This window comes from Calcarisporiella thermophila (assembly GCF_041956535.1).
Source record: "Calcarisporiella thermophila strain CBS 279.70 unplaced genomic scaffold VTP21scaffold_2, whole genome shotgun sequence".
NCBI classification, from domain to species: Eukaryota; Fungi; Calcarisporiellomycota; class Calcarisporiellomycetes; order Calcarisporiellales; family Calcarisporiellaceae; genus Calcarisporiella; species Calcarisporiella thermophila.
Window position 1 is genome coordinate 1,096,114 of NW_027192192.1, and position 13,053 is coordinate 1,109,166.

General features: G+C 49.1%; 6 protein-coding genes across 6 annotated transcripts; all 6 read right to left on the minus strand.

Moving 5' to 3' along the window:
- Positions 1-165: 165 nt before the first annotated feature.
- VTP21DRAFT_4567 (uncharacterized protein) lies at positions 166-3,423 on the minus strand (the record flags this gene model as incomplete). The annotated part of the gene is made up of 9 exons (XM_069394992.1): positions 166-318; positions 402-530; positions 594-703; positions 776-995; positions 1,130-1,230; positions 1,309-1,487; positions 1,549-1,933; positions 2,047-3,280; positions 3,376-3,423. The coding sequence occupies 9 exons, from the start codon at positions 3,421-3,423 to the stop codon at positions 166-168; spliced, it is 2,559 nt and encodes an 852-aa protein (XP_069256175.1).
- Positions 3,424-3,515: 92 nt separating this feature from the next.
- Positions 3,516-4,805, minus strand: VTP21DRAFT_4568 (uncharacterized protein; the record flags this gene model as incomplete). The annotated part of the gene is made up of 6 exons (XM_069394993.1): positions 3,516-3,759; positions 3,832-4,017; positions 4,091-4,218; positions 4,289-4,451; positions 4,545-4,659; positions 4,727-4,805. 6 exons carry the CDS (start codon positions 4,803-4,805, stop codon positions 3,516-3,518), a joined length of 915 nt encoding a protein of 304 aa, XP_069256176.1.
- A 1,152-nt stretch (positions 4,806-5,957) lies between these two features.
- VTP21DRAFT_4569 (uncharacterized protein) lies at positions 5,958-7,115 on the minus strand (the record flags this gene model as incomplete). Its single annotated transcript, XM_069394994.1, has 1 exon — positions 5,958-7,115. The coding sequence occupies one exon, from the start codon at positions 7,113-7,115 to the stop codon at positions 5,958-5,960; it is 1,158 nt and encodes a 385-aa protein (XP_069256177.1).
- Positions 7,116-8,173: 1,058 nt separating this feature from the next.
- VTP21DRAFT_4570 (uncharacterized protein) lies at positions 8,174-9,239 on the minus strand (the record flags this gene model as incomplete). The annotated part of the gene is made up of 3 exons (XM_069394996.1): positions 8,174-8,559; positions 8,637-8,648; positions 8,717-9,239. 3 exons carry the CDS (start codon positions 9,237-9,239, stop codon positions 8,174-8,176), a joined length of 921 nt encoding a protein of 306 aa, XP_069256178.1.
- Positions 9,240-9,477: 238 nt separating this feature from the next.
- VTP21DRAFT_4571 (uncharacterized protein) lies at positions 9,478-10,819 on the minus strand (the record flags this gene model as incomplete). Its single annotated transcript, XM_069394997.1, has 5 exons — positions 9,478-9,563; positions 9,633-9,783; positions 9,859-10,305; positions 10,375-10,591; positions 10,647-10,819. The coding sequence occupies 5 exons, from the start codon at positions 10,817-10,819 to the stop codon at positions 9,478-9,480; spliced, it is 1,074 nt and encodes a 357-aa protein (XP_069256179.1).
- An 847-nt stretch (positions 10,820-11,666) lies between these two features.
- VTP21DRAFT_4572 (uncharacterized protein) lies at positions 11,667-13,011 on the minus strand (the record flags this gene model as incomplete). Its single annotated transcript, XM_069394998.1, has 3 exons — positions 11,667-11,937; positions 12,007-12,100; positions 12,822-13,011. 3 exons carry the CDS (start codon positions 13,009-13,011, stop codon positions 11,667-11,669), a joined length of 555 nt encoding a protein of 184 aa, XP_069256180.1.
- Positions 13,012-13,053: the final 42 nt, after the last annotated feature.

The following is a 13,053-nucleotide window of genomic DNA, read 5'->3' on the forward strand; positions in this document are numbered from 1 at the left end:
AGCAGTCGCATACATGTGATCACTTTCAAAAATTTGCAGACGAGCTTTTGTGGAAAAACTCCGCGTCAATTCAAGGAAGGATCAAGGATCAAGAGGGATGTTTTGTTATTAACAAAAAGAAACAAAGTAGTAAAAATAAAAGCGGGCCAATGTCCTTTTCTACACTCAGTCGCCTATGACCGCCAGCACTCTGTTCTTGTTTAGCTTGGTTGCATACTCCTTCAGCGGATCCTTAAGACTAGGTGCGCGTCGGAGGACGTCCTGCAGCTGCGTGCGTGGGAGCTCGCTGAGCACGGAGAAAGAGTTGGGCTGTGTTTTCTATAAAGTTACATGCAATCAAGACCAAATTCGAACAAATGAGGGGGGAGGAATCACGGCTCAATTTAGCCCACTCTATTTACCTCGCAACACCGAATGAATCCATCCCATAGCCGCGGCTGCTTCCAGACTTGCCGGGTCATGAGTCTTGTAAGCACACGAGTGTTGACAAACCCGCCTAGGTTTTTATAGAGCATCACACTTCGTATGACCTGGAGGAAATACTCGGTTAGCAAGCAATACGGGATAGCCCCGGGAGAAACTAGCCCTCTTACCGTAACCATGAATAGAGTCGGGATTTTAGGCTGATCGATCAGCTGCTGAAGCACAACCGCAAGCACCTCTGATTTAAAGATGTCAGGCATGGAGAAGCATATATTGATAGCTAGATACCCAACATCAGAAAATAGGCGTGAGTTGTCTCTTGTTAAGCAAATTCACTCAAAATGAATGATACCCTCAGCAAGTTTCTGCAGCGGGACTCGATCCTCCATATTATGTAACCCGATCAACAGCTCCGATGGGCCCAGCGATGCACTCTCGACCCCTCCACCGTCCCCACCAGACGAAGTATTCGAAAGCAAAATACGCTGGTATACGTTTCGAATCAGCTTTCTCTCTTGCTCAGCCCCGTTAAGAAGTTGAATAATGCGCGGAAGATACTCCAGGATTTCAGCCTTTATAAGAGAAGGAGAAGTTTCAATTAGTCAGGGGACACGAACAGAGCGGAAAGGGGAGAATGAGAGAAGCACATGCGTTCGCACAGGGCATGGGGAAACAAGGATAGAAGAGAAGCGTATGAAAACCCCACCTTTTCAAACCCAGATATGACGGGGATTAAGAACTTGGCGTCCAGCTCACGTTGAAGGTAGGTATCTCTAACAACCGCCACTAGCTGTGGCGAAGGTCTCACTAGAAGAATTGATTAAAGCAACCAGTAAGTAGGCCTTTTCTTCCTCCTTTACCATACACAACAAGTTGCTCTAGTACCTTTATCGGTCAGAACCACTAGGATTCTGATGACTATGGACTCTGCCCCCTCTGGGAACTCGCGAATCGCGTCCAGTAACTTCGGCGAGTTCATTCCAATTGATTTAATGAGATCGTACACCTCTTTACGTATTACCCGCTGAACCTGCGAAGAGGCTGCTGCAAATACTTTAAAGAGCCTAGTGGATGGGAAAGTGTCAGTTCACAGACTCAACATTGTCGCAATCATGCAATAGCTACTCAGTTATTAACTCGTGCTTCTTATGACATAGCGCGAAGAAGAGTTGTAATCGGCGTATGATCTCGGTCTCGGGCCATTCTGGTTCCCTTGCGTCCTCCATAGCTGACCCTTCACCATTGGCTGTTGTTTCAACACCATTGGGTGCTGGCAATTCACCATTTTGTGTTTCTGCATCGATAGACTGTGTATCCTGGTCAGAAGGGTGATGGTCCGGGAGAGGAAGAGCAGAAGCAGGAGCGCGTGGAATGGGAACGGGAGGGGGGGGAGGACCACTTAGCGTACGCAGTATCTCTACTGCAAACTTTTCCGTGATCGGAGCAATCTCTGGGTGATCAGGATACCATTTTTTTACGGTGACAATCACAGCCGTCCGTACCGATCGATCTATGGGTATGGGGGAGGGGGTAGACATACATGTGTAAAGCATTAATAAAATGGACAGCTATGCACGCTAACCCAACGTGATGGATGTAGAAACTTGGATCCAAGATACATACTTTCATCTAGACAGTGCCCTAGCAAAAGCCTTAGGCACTCTTTCCTGACGGGAGGACGTAGATCCACCAGATCACGCAGCGTTCCAATTCCGAGTTGCATGCGCTCCTGATCTCCAGCGGTCACTATCCGCGACACCATCTCCAACTCCTCCACTCCTAGCTCGGGTATCTCCATTAGGAATCGAGGAATCAGCCTCATCCTAAAGCTTTCCGTCACATTAAGCACGCCCTCTAATAACTGTTTCAGCAACCACTTGTAGACCCCGCTCGGTCTCCTTGCGTCAATGGTCGATGCTTGTGAACCGCCCTCTTCTCCAGCTGGCTCATTCATCTCACAATTCCAAAGGTACCATTCCTCATAGAGCCACAGTAAACCCAACTCCCACCGTTCGCGCAGATCCTCTAGAATGAATTTAAGCAGCATGTCACGCACCTCCGGATCGGTCATAGCCTCCCCCGACTTAACCTCCTCACTCTGCCCGGTACCCCCTTCCGCATCCTCGTCCCCCTTCACATCTCCTGCGTTCTCTTCTCGCCGCAATCCTCGGGATACTAAACGGGCGACGAGGATCATCCAAGTGCGTCGTACCGGGTGATTCTGCATTTCAAATGGAGGTTCAGCATCTAAAATGCGCTCCAATGCCATCAGTAGTAGACGACGACATGTCTCCGGGGAAAGCTTCTCTGCGGGTTTGAGTTCAACGGGCTGCAGCCGGATCACTTGCAATGGCACCGGGGTTATCTCGTCTTGAGAGGGCGGTGGCGGAGGAGGAGGCTGTGATTGGGCGAGTTCAGGAGTGCGTGCTAGTGCAGATTCAAGAGGTGTAGTCAAGCGCAATGGCAGAGGCATATCATCCATGGGAGCGGTAGATGCTTGGGCGGGGAAATTAAAGGGAACATTCGGCAGATTCCCTCCTGCAACTTCTCTGCCATATTCTGATTTCGCTAAAGATCCCGGTTCTTGCATCTGGCCGGGGAACATGGCTGAGGGTAGTGTTGGTTGGGTTTGCGTTGGGGCCGCTGAGGATAGCATGCCAGAGAGATTTAATAATGCGTTGGAATTCAAACCAGGAATGGCAGAAGGGGGTGGCGGTGGCGGCGGGGGGGTTGGAAGACCCTGCTCCGACTGAACTTGCGCTCTTTGGAGTCGCGGGTCACGTAACCGTGGGTCACGGCGAGAAGGTGCGGATGGTTGCTGCGGAGCTGGAAGCCCTTGGAACTGGCCAAACGTTTGCTGGAAGGAAAAGAGCAGCCACATTAGTCACAGGGAGTTAGAGCGATATGAAACCAGATGGACATCGGAAAGTAAAGAAGATCGAGGAAACTCACCAACACCATTCTATTCAAATGGTCGTTAGTTAGCGACCGCAGGGTCATGGTAATCACTTCAATAATAACCGGTAAGGGAATGCTAGCGATATCGAGCCTACTAAATGGACTATTGGCCCATATTGCTGCTAATATTGGATTCAGCTGTGAGGCGGACTGAAGAGGGACTTGGGAGGTTTCCGGGGGTGGGGGGGTGGAGGAGGGGGTGGTGGAGGGGTTTCTATTTTAGTTCGTTTTTCTGCGCCCGCATTGTTATTCTCTGGAGCCAATGGTCGTTTGCGTGCCTTTGCGCGGGCCCGATGATATAAAGCCACATCGTTGTCACCGCCCAGAGCGCTGACCGTTGCTATGATTTCATCTCTTTGGCGTAGTGCGGGTTCCATCCTATCAACATTGCAACATTTATGTAGTTTTGACGAATTTTGATCTAGATAAGTTTTTGCCCTTTCAACTTACTTCATGAGGACTACAAATACATTTTTGATGGCTTTTGCGATGAACTTGGCCTGCAGCGGTGCAAGATGGGACGGGGGAGGGAAATTCCATTTTGCTAGCGGCGGCACAATGATATCTTCAAATTGCGGGCGCTCTTTTGCGATTAATCCGAGCGCGTTAATCACAGAGGACAATACCGAGCATGCTCTGAAGCAAGGAAGAATATAAAGTTCATCAGCAAGCTCTCCAATGAAAAATGGGAAGGCAAAACAAAACTTACGAAATTTTGCTGTGAAGCATCGAAATCAGCGTGGCGATGATATCTTGAGACTCTCTTTCCAGTCCTATCGACTCCAATAATCTGTGCCCCGGTCGAACCGAGTATAATGATATTCTCACGACATCGCCCTATATAAACCCATCAAAACCGTAAAGAATCACCTTTTTTAGGGCATGTAACGAGTCTTTCAGCACTTACAATAGGCCTTCCTCTCGACTGAACCAATACCACGGTCTGAAGGAATTTCACAGTAACGATTGCAATGCCTGCATGTTCTGAATATAAGTACTCATTCAACGCCTTCTTGAACCTTCCGGTTGCCGTCCAGGCCTCGGCACCACGCGCAGATCCATCAACCAGTCTAGAAGCCGAAAGAGAAGAGAAATTCAATAGAGGTCCTCCATTTCCATGGGTTTCCGTATTGAATCCATGGCGTTTTTTGTAGGCTACTTACGCGAACTCAAATATATGGGGAAACAGAACGGTGGCCGCAGAGATCACTTTTTTTATAATTTTCGGATCCTTCTCATTTAGCAATCCGCTTAATGAAGAAATGGCGTCTCCGTAATCTAAGAAAATACTATACCATTAGGAATACATGTTCTCATAGGTGTACACTTTCTCTGATGAGCTCACCTAATGTAGATCTGCCCTGGTCTCGGATCGCGATCAGATCGTCCAGCCAACTGAACAATTCTCCATTTGTATCACTCATTCTTTCAAGAAAAAGTGAACAGGAGAAAGCCTTCACTAGAGATCTGAAATGACTCTAGAAAAAAAAAAAATAAAATAAAATGGATTAAAATGCAAACGGCGATGCCTCTCCGAATAAAGTACTATCTTAGCTCTACAATTTATCCTTCGTCGACTGCGCCACTATTTGAACTATATGAAAGAGATGCTTTGACAGAGGTCCATATAAACTATCATGATAGGAGTCACCTAATGACATGGGTTTGTCTATAGCTATGGGTCCTTGAATAGTGTGCTGTTTCAAATGTCCCAGCGCTAGGCTATTTTACTTTTTTCCCGAGTCGTCAAAACATTTGATATATTTTGATATTATAACCTGACCTATGTTCAATAACAGGACCTTTCCAATGTATACAATACCATTCTATTGAGAGTATTCCTAACACAGTAAAAACGTGTTGATGCCTGTTCAATTTATTTTATCCCGCAAAGATGTTTTTTTTTCACCTGTTAAGGATAATAGAATATCTATACACTTCCTCTCATCCTATCTATCTATGTTAAATGGCAAGGATTCTCTCTACAAATTCTCTCTTCCGTCGCCTAACTTCCAAGGATCCTTTTGTTGCGTGATTGATTTTATTTGAGCCTCTAATTTATATTGAATATCTTATAAATTTCTCTTAATGTCATGTATTTGGAAGGAATTTGGGTCTGGTAGTGTGTAAAAATCGTATGGCTAATCACTCGTAAAGCGTTTGTTACTAGAGTGAGCCAAGTTTGGAATTGGCGATGAGCCGATGGATAGATTTAGGTTCTCAACATGAATGGTAGCCAAGGAGGAAAATTTGGGTAAGCACAGTTTAATTCGGGTTCTATCACAAGGATAAAAAAGGAATCAGACAGTGTGGTGTGGGGTTACAATAGATTATGATATAAAATATTAATTTAAGAAAAAAAAAATAATTGCAAATTAGAAACAGTAAGCGAGAAGAGGAAAGAGCACAGGGGAAAAGAGGAAGGGAAAGAGGAAAGAGAAAAGAGAAAAGAGGAAAGGAGACTAGGAAATAAGAAGAAGAAATAGAAGAAGAAAGAAGAGAAAATGCAACGCTGTATATATAGACATATATAGGAGCGGAAGGGACGAAAGAAGCGCATGAGCTCCCTACCCATATCATCGCATTGTCTTGATGGACAAGAGGTGCTGTTCTTCCTCGTGCTGAAGCTGCTTTTGCAGCTTTTCGCTCAAACTTGGCAACGAATCGTTCGACATCTGACGTTTCTGCTGCTTCTCCTTCAGTTCCAGGCTCGTATACCAGGCCCCACCGGCCAGGGTCAGCGCGATTCCCACGCCGTTGAGCCAGGAGATCCGGTCGGCGAAGATTGCCACGGCCAACAAGATGGTGAGGACCTGTTTGACATTGCCGGCGACGGTCATGGTGAGCGCGCTGGTCTTTTTATTGGCCGTGAAGGAGACCACGTTGAGGAAAAAGGCCATGGCGCCGTTGGCAAGCAAGGCCGCGACGAGAGGCCAGGTGAGGTCGGTCATGGCGAACTCCTGGAGCTCCTCCAGCTCCCCCGTCACATAGGCGTACACCATGGTCTGCACAAAGGCAAGGGGCGACATGCGAAGCAGCAAGTCCAGGGGGTGCAGCTTTAGCCGCCCGACTTGTACCCGATTTGTCACGACTGTCTTGAGGGCTGCGAGCACCGTTCCCAGCACCGTGAGCACAAACCCGGCCATCGTGTAGTTGTACTCGCCAAACGTGGCAAAGGCCACCCCGGCGACGATCGGAACAAGCGACAGGTAGATCAAGGTGGAGTAGCGCTTTCCGAGGAAGGCGAGGGAAAGGAGGATGGTGAAGAGGGGCGTCATAGCGCGCACGACCTGATGGAAGGGGACGCTCACGAGGTTAAGCGACACATTGCTGATGGCAATGTTGATGGTATAAAGCACGGAGAAGAGCAGCATCACCATGCTCTCGCGTTCGCCCAGCTTTGCGGGATGAAAATACCCAAGTCTATAGCAGATGAATGCGCCGATGGCGGAACAGAGGGTGTGGATTCCGGTCAGGGTCCACGGATATCCAAAGTTGAATGTTTTCATCACGGCCTTATTATAGAGAGTGAGCGTGAGATTGAGCACGAAATAGAGCCCAAGCCAAAGGTAAGCCCCTGCAGGCTCGAGCGAAGGAAACCGAATCATTCTGCGGCCAAACGGCTGCAGAAGATATGGATCATCCTGCGCAGTAGCAGCGGGTGACTCCGGGGGCGGGGTCGGAAGGGGAAATAGTGGGGGCTTAATTGACATGCCTAGCTTCTCCGACGACATTGGGTTGGAGAAGGAGATTTCGTAATGATGATGGGGGGTGAGTGGTGGCAGTTTGGCTAAATATTTTGGATGAAAATGGTGAAGAGAGGGGGTATAGGTTGAAGCGGCCTAAGGAACGGCAAGGGAGAGGGGCGCGGCAAGGAGATGGGGAGTATCAAGGGGAGAGATGGGGGGGGGGGTGCGGGAAAGGAGGAAATCAGTAGTCCTGCTACCTTGGGTGGGAAGGGAAAGGGAGTAATGCTTCAACTAATGAAGATTGCGGATGGGGATTAGTAAGGGGAGGGCGGCTCGATGAATGGGGATGATCGCAGGGGGAGAGGCGAAGGCGGAGGGAAGGGAAGGGAAGCACAATGGGTAGAATCGTATACTGGATACCAATCTAGATGCAACAAATGAGTGGGATGGGCAACATCAGACAAGAACAAAAATAAAACCAAAATAAAATAGGCGCGAAATGATTGCGAAACAAATCATTCCTTCGAGAAAAATCAAACACCGCCCACAATTGCAGCACCCCCCTCCCCACGGTAGCACCAGGTGATATTCCACGGCGAAAAGCAGGCACAAAGATAGAAAAGCTTTGTTTGCGCATTTGTTAAGCCGAGCGGAAGTGCCCAGGACAAATCGCCGGGCGTGGGCCAGCGGGAGGAGGACAAGTCCCCACGGCCTGGCAGACTAATCGGGGCCGGCCGAGCTCCAGAACTCAGCCTCGATTATCCAGCCTGACCGCCTCTCTGCGCAGCAAATCGAAATCGGGCCCAGTGAGAACACCGATCCGCTGTGCTCGCCCGCAAAACCACTAGTCACCCTCCGTTTCAACCACCGAATTCGAGCCCTGGCTATCTCTGCACTACATGGCTTGGATCTTTCTCCTCGTGTTGGGTCGAAAAGCCGGTGGCTCTTATTATTAACTCTATTCATCTATATGACAAACGGCTCAAAATAAAGCAAAGACAATATAGGACAAGTGTGAATCTAGCGAGGCCGCCACAATCGCGACAGCCGGCCGCTCGATGCTGAATGAGAGAAACTCGGCACCTCCCCCCCCAACTCCATCGTCAGTCTATCGCTCTGCAATTAGCCAGAGGATAGACCCACACATCTCTAGCCCCCGCTCTTTCCAAGGCATCTAGCACGCCGGCCTCCTCCTTTTTCCCTATTTTCGCGGTGATTCCATGCCATCCAGCCCATTTTCCCCCCTTCAAATCGCTCACCAATGCATCGGGAAGTATGGCCAGAGCGGCTTCCAGATTCTCGGAAGCAACTCGAAAAGTACATTGCAGAGCCTGCGTCGCCCTCATTACTCCCAGGAAACGAGACGCAATTAGTGGCGCATATTTAATGCAGCGTGGATGGGGCGTCTGTGACTGTATAAGAACCACCTGAGATGTTAGAAGACAGGCGATATCCTCTAGGCCAGCTGCTCGCATGGTATCTCCCGACTCTGCATTATGGTGATCGGTTAGAAATGGAAAGCTCTCATCCACACACAAATCCAAGAGACATCCGTGGGAAACTTACCGACTAAATCAACTGAGATTTTGTAACGAAAAAAAAAAGTTAGCTCAGGGTCCATGACTAGTGAATTTTCGCGCACTCACCAACCCCATCCGCTAATCCTAATGCACACGCGCTCTCCACACTTCCCCTTAAGAATTTTATTTCCGTTTGCGTCCCCTTGCGTCTGTCCACCTCGTCAAAGTAGCGTCTTGTGATGTTCACGTAGGAGGTTGCCACCCGCTTCCCCGCCAACACCTCCCCCTTTTCTTCTTGGCCACTTAATTTCTGCGCTTCAGCACTGGGAATTTCCACGCAAATCCTGCAGTTGACCATCCCCAGTTCGCACACGACACGTAATTTCTCGGCAACCTCCGACTCTGCAATGCCATCCTGCCCGGTCACACCGAGGTCGACCATGCCCTCGGCAACGAGTCCGGGTATATCTTTGGCTTGAAAAAAGCACACCGCCATGGGAAGCTGGGTACATAACGCGATGTCCTGGTGGGGCTGACGCTCGAACTGGATATCGGAGCTACGTAGGAGCTGCACACAGCGTTCGTGCAGTCGCCCCTTCTTGGGAACCGCTATCAAGAGACGATCCTTGAGGTCGTTGGCAAGACCCATGGACAATAGAAATGGGGTGCAGTTTTACTTTAGAGTGATGTAGTGCTGGGAATCCTCCTCGTAATTAGAAGAAAGAGGTGCGATTTGGACCGACCACTAGACCTTGTCTTCTATTCGGACCCAAATCATCCTATGCTTAATTTATTATCATCCTGTGTCAGAACATCGACAAATTTATATGTATGGAAATTCGGTTGATAAAGAGAGTCACAGAGGAATGGCAGTGGTCATCGAGCACCTAGTCTCGATAGATCGAGATGTGGGGGGTTTCGTCGCTGCGAATATAACCGCGGAACATGCCCTCGGAATTAAATGGAAAGGCAACTAGATAAAACCAACTTAGTTAGGTTTGCCCCGGCTACCAATCGACCTGCACTCTTCTCCCCAACTCACCTTCTCCATCCGGGCTTACCACGATAACACCTCCACTTCCACCCACGCTGCCCATGTGCTCCACCACTTTCGCCGACGCCTCCTGCACGGACTCGCCCAAATACTTGATGCGTGCGGCGATGTCGTGGCACACCGAATACCGAATGAAGATCTAGTAGAAGGGGGGAGGGGTCCAAGACCTTAGAGGCGATTCTAAGCCCTCTCATGACATTCTCACGCGATTTACCTCGCCATTCCCCGTGCCAGAGCACGCGCAGACCCCGTTCTCGGCCCAAGTTCCCGCTCCAATTATTGGGGTGTCTCCAATTCTCCCATCCATTTTATTGTTGAAACCCCCTGTGCTGGTAGCCGTCGCCAGATTCCCAAACCGATCCACCGCAACCGCCCCAACGGTGCCTTTGGGAAGGTTAGACTTATCATGCAAGGTTGGGTCAGGATTTTCTAGGTGCTGTTTCCACCGTCTTTCGGTGAAGAAGTAAGACGGATCGACTAGAGTGAGCCCCTTGGAGGATGCATATTCCTCAGCCGCCGCGCCACCCATGAATAAATGACGAGCGGCGGAGTCTTCTTGAATGGCGAGGGCAAGTCGGATGGGATTCTTGACATGGTGAAGAAGTGTACAGGCCCCCGCAGTGCCGTTGGACCCATCCATGACGGACGCCTCCAACTCATTCTACCACCGAAGGGTGCGTTAGTACAGGTTTATGACATGGTCGTGACCACGGCCACATGCATGCATTACCTTGCCGGTAATAGTGAACACGGATCCCTTTCCTGCATTAAATAGAGGTGAGTCCTCCATCACCTCAACCGCTGCCACAACCGCGTCCATGCTTGTCCCTGCCATAAGAGCCTTCCATCCAGTCCGCAACGCTTGTTCAAGTGCGGCCCGGTATTCCTTCTCGAGCTCAGGCGTCATGGAAGTGCGTTTAATCAATCCGGCTCCGCCATGGATCACCCTGCATTAGAACAACGTTAGCAAATAGAAGAGAAAAAATAAAGCACGTCACTTGCAATGTAGGTCCATAATGGTTCGATGAGCGAGGATTCTCGGGAGGGGCATTTTCTTTGCCTTCCGGGAGTTTAAGAGAGAGCAAGTGGGTCAACCTGGAAAAGCATCCACTGGTGGATGGCTCCGGCGATTCTTCAGCCTTGAGAGGAGCCTCTTCTGGTTTTCCGGGAATCATGGAGAAATCAGTTGAAAGAAGCGCACCCGAATAGGAAGAATGAATAAAGAATCCGAGTATTTCACTCTCCCCCATCTGTGGGGAAAAATTTCTCGTAAACCCTGTTTCGATTCACCAGATTTTGGAGATAAAACAGATTGGGTGAGACCTTGATCCAAGCTATGAACTCCAAACGCACTCACTTCTTCACTCTCACCCAAGAAATAAAGTAGCATGGGACCGTTTGGCGAGCTCACGAGAACCCATCCTTATCAACGCATGCACAACCATATATATGCCTATTGGTATTCAAGTTTGAGTCTCTGGAGAAGTCGAGTGGAAAAGTCGATGCAGTCTCCCACGCCAATCTGCTCAGGACGCATTTTTTCCTAACAAGGTCATAAGCGACGACCCCCTTGAGTCATCCTCGTTTCTTGCCCCATGGCAAGAGGATGTCTTTTCAGTTGAGAGCAGGCGAGGGCTGTCCCCCCCCCCCTCCCCATTGAAGAGCACATGGATATTCGAGGATCCACGCGATCTTGAAACGAAGCGTAGCCCAGCTCTTCTTGGGTTAGAATGTCTTATCCGCATCCCAAACTCTCTATACTTGTCGGGTCCCACCGCCATCGCGTGCCGAACCCACGGTTGCCGCTTTACCCATCAACTAGGTTGATGGCCACCTATTTAGGGGAGGCCTGATTTTCAATCCCATGCAGGCAGTTAGGTTTGCGGTTGGGGAGTTCTCTGCATAAATTCATGCTGCGTCTCTCTCCTTCTGTTTATTGACACATCAATTGCCATTTCGGTTAAATCGAGGCCTCTCCCAAGAGAGGACTGGTTGCCTTAATCCATCCGGCTCAAAGTATCTTTATCGTGGAATCATTGAGGGAGAAGAGAGAGTGGAGGGGAGAAAAACAGACAACGAAGAGAAGCAAACAAAAAACAGCATGGGCATATCATGCCGCCACTCAGAGGGGATGAACAGAAGTATAAAACAGCAAATTATGAGAAACGCACAAAAACTAGGCTTGGTATTATATAGCGAAAAAGCCAAATAAATATACACTATGACACTCCTCCACGCCTCCATGTTCAACGGGGGCACTGACACCGCTGAGCAACAGGAACGTTCTTCATGACTACGGAAAAATGTCAGCTGCCCAATCACACCAATGTCATGCCAAGGTGGCGAGCATCTTGCCATTTACCTTGCTCGGCATGGCGGCCACACCCTTGCCAGGTAGTCTTTCCGCACTTTCCACAAGTCACCGTGTAGCACATGATGCAGGAATGAGATGGATTCTAAGTCTCAAGAGAGAGAGAGAGAGAAAAGAGAAATCGCTTGGACCGAAACCGCTCTGCGACACAGTGATCCCCTTCCTTTATATCTTGGATTGGGATGACTCCTCCTCAGAGTTATTCGAAATTGTCTTAGGTCCTAGGTCGATCCGATCTGACCGACGGAATTCTCGGGCCGGAAATCTTGAGATCAAACATGTAGAACGGCGGAAATACCATAAAAATCAAGCACTCTCGTCATGCATAGTCTCCGATACCTTGTTTCCTCCCTTAGCCAAAGAGCCCACTGCCACTCCCCCCTGGCTGTGCTTTCTTATATCCGTTATAGTGAGGACCGAGTTGCCAAATTCGCCCCTCCATGAAAAATAAAAAGGCCTAGACACGGTGGGCAACAGAGCTTCACCAAAGGCAAGGGAAAACCATTCTTGCCGACACAGCAAACAGCATGGGCGAGAAACCGCGGCCCAGCTTGTCTTCGCGCTAGTCTAGTAAAACAACGAGTTTGAAGGGGGCCGGGCTTGATTCCTACCATGCCAAAAGCTTCTCTCATGGTTGTTGTGCTAGCACGTTGTGTCACTATATTTGGAAGTATTATTCTTGGTTCCACAGTAGATGACGGGAGGGGCGGCCGGGATTACAAGGCCGCTTGCAGCCTCATGCCTCTGATCTCCTCTCCTACTAAAGGATGTTATCTCGCTCTCAGGCCCATCATTCTAAGCGACACTATAGGAGTTTATTTGGACGGGTTTGGAAGAGAAAGGTGGTACATGGTCAGTGGCAAGAAGCAATAGACAAAAGAGGAAACAACGCAAATTAAGGATGATAAAGGGCCATGGTAAGTAGGAGATGGGATGCTCGTTAAAGTGGGGATATATGTAAACAAACAAGATAAATAAGCGGATCAATAGATCCATGGAGGCTGGTAAAGTATAAACTAGAGGGGGGGGGGGGTTATT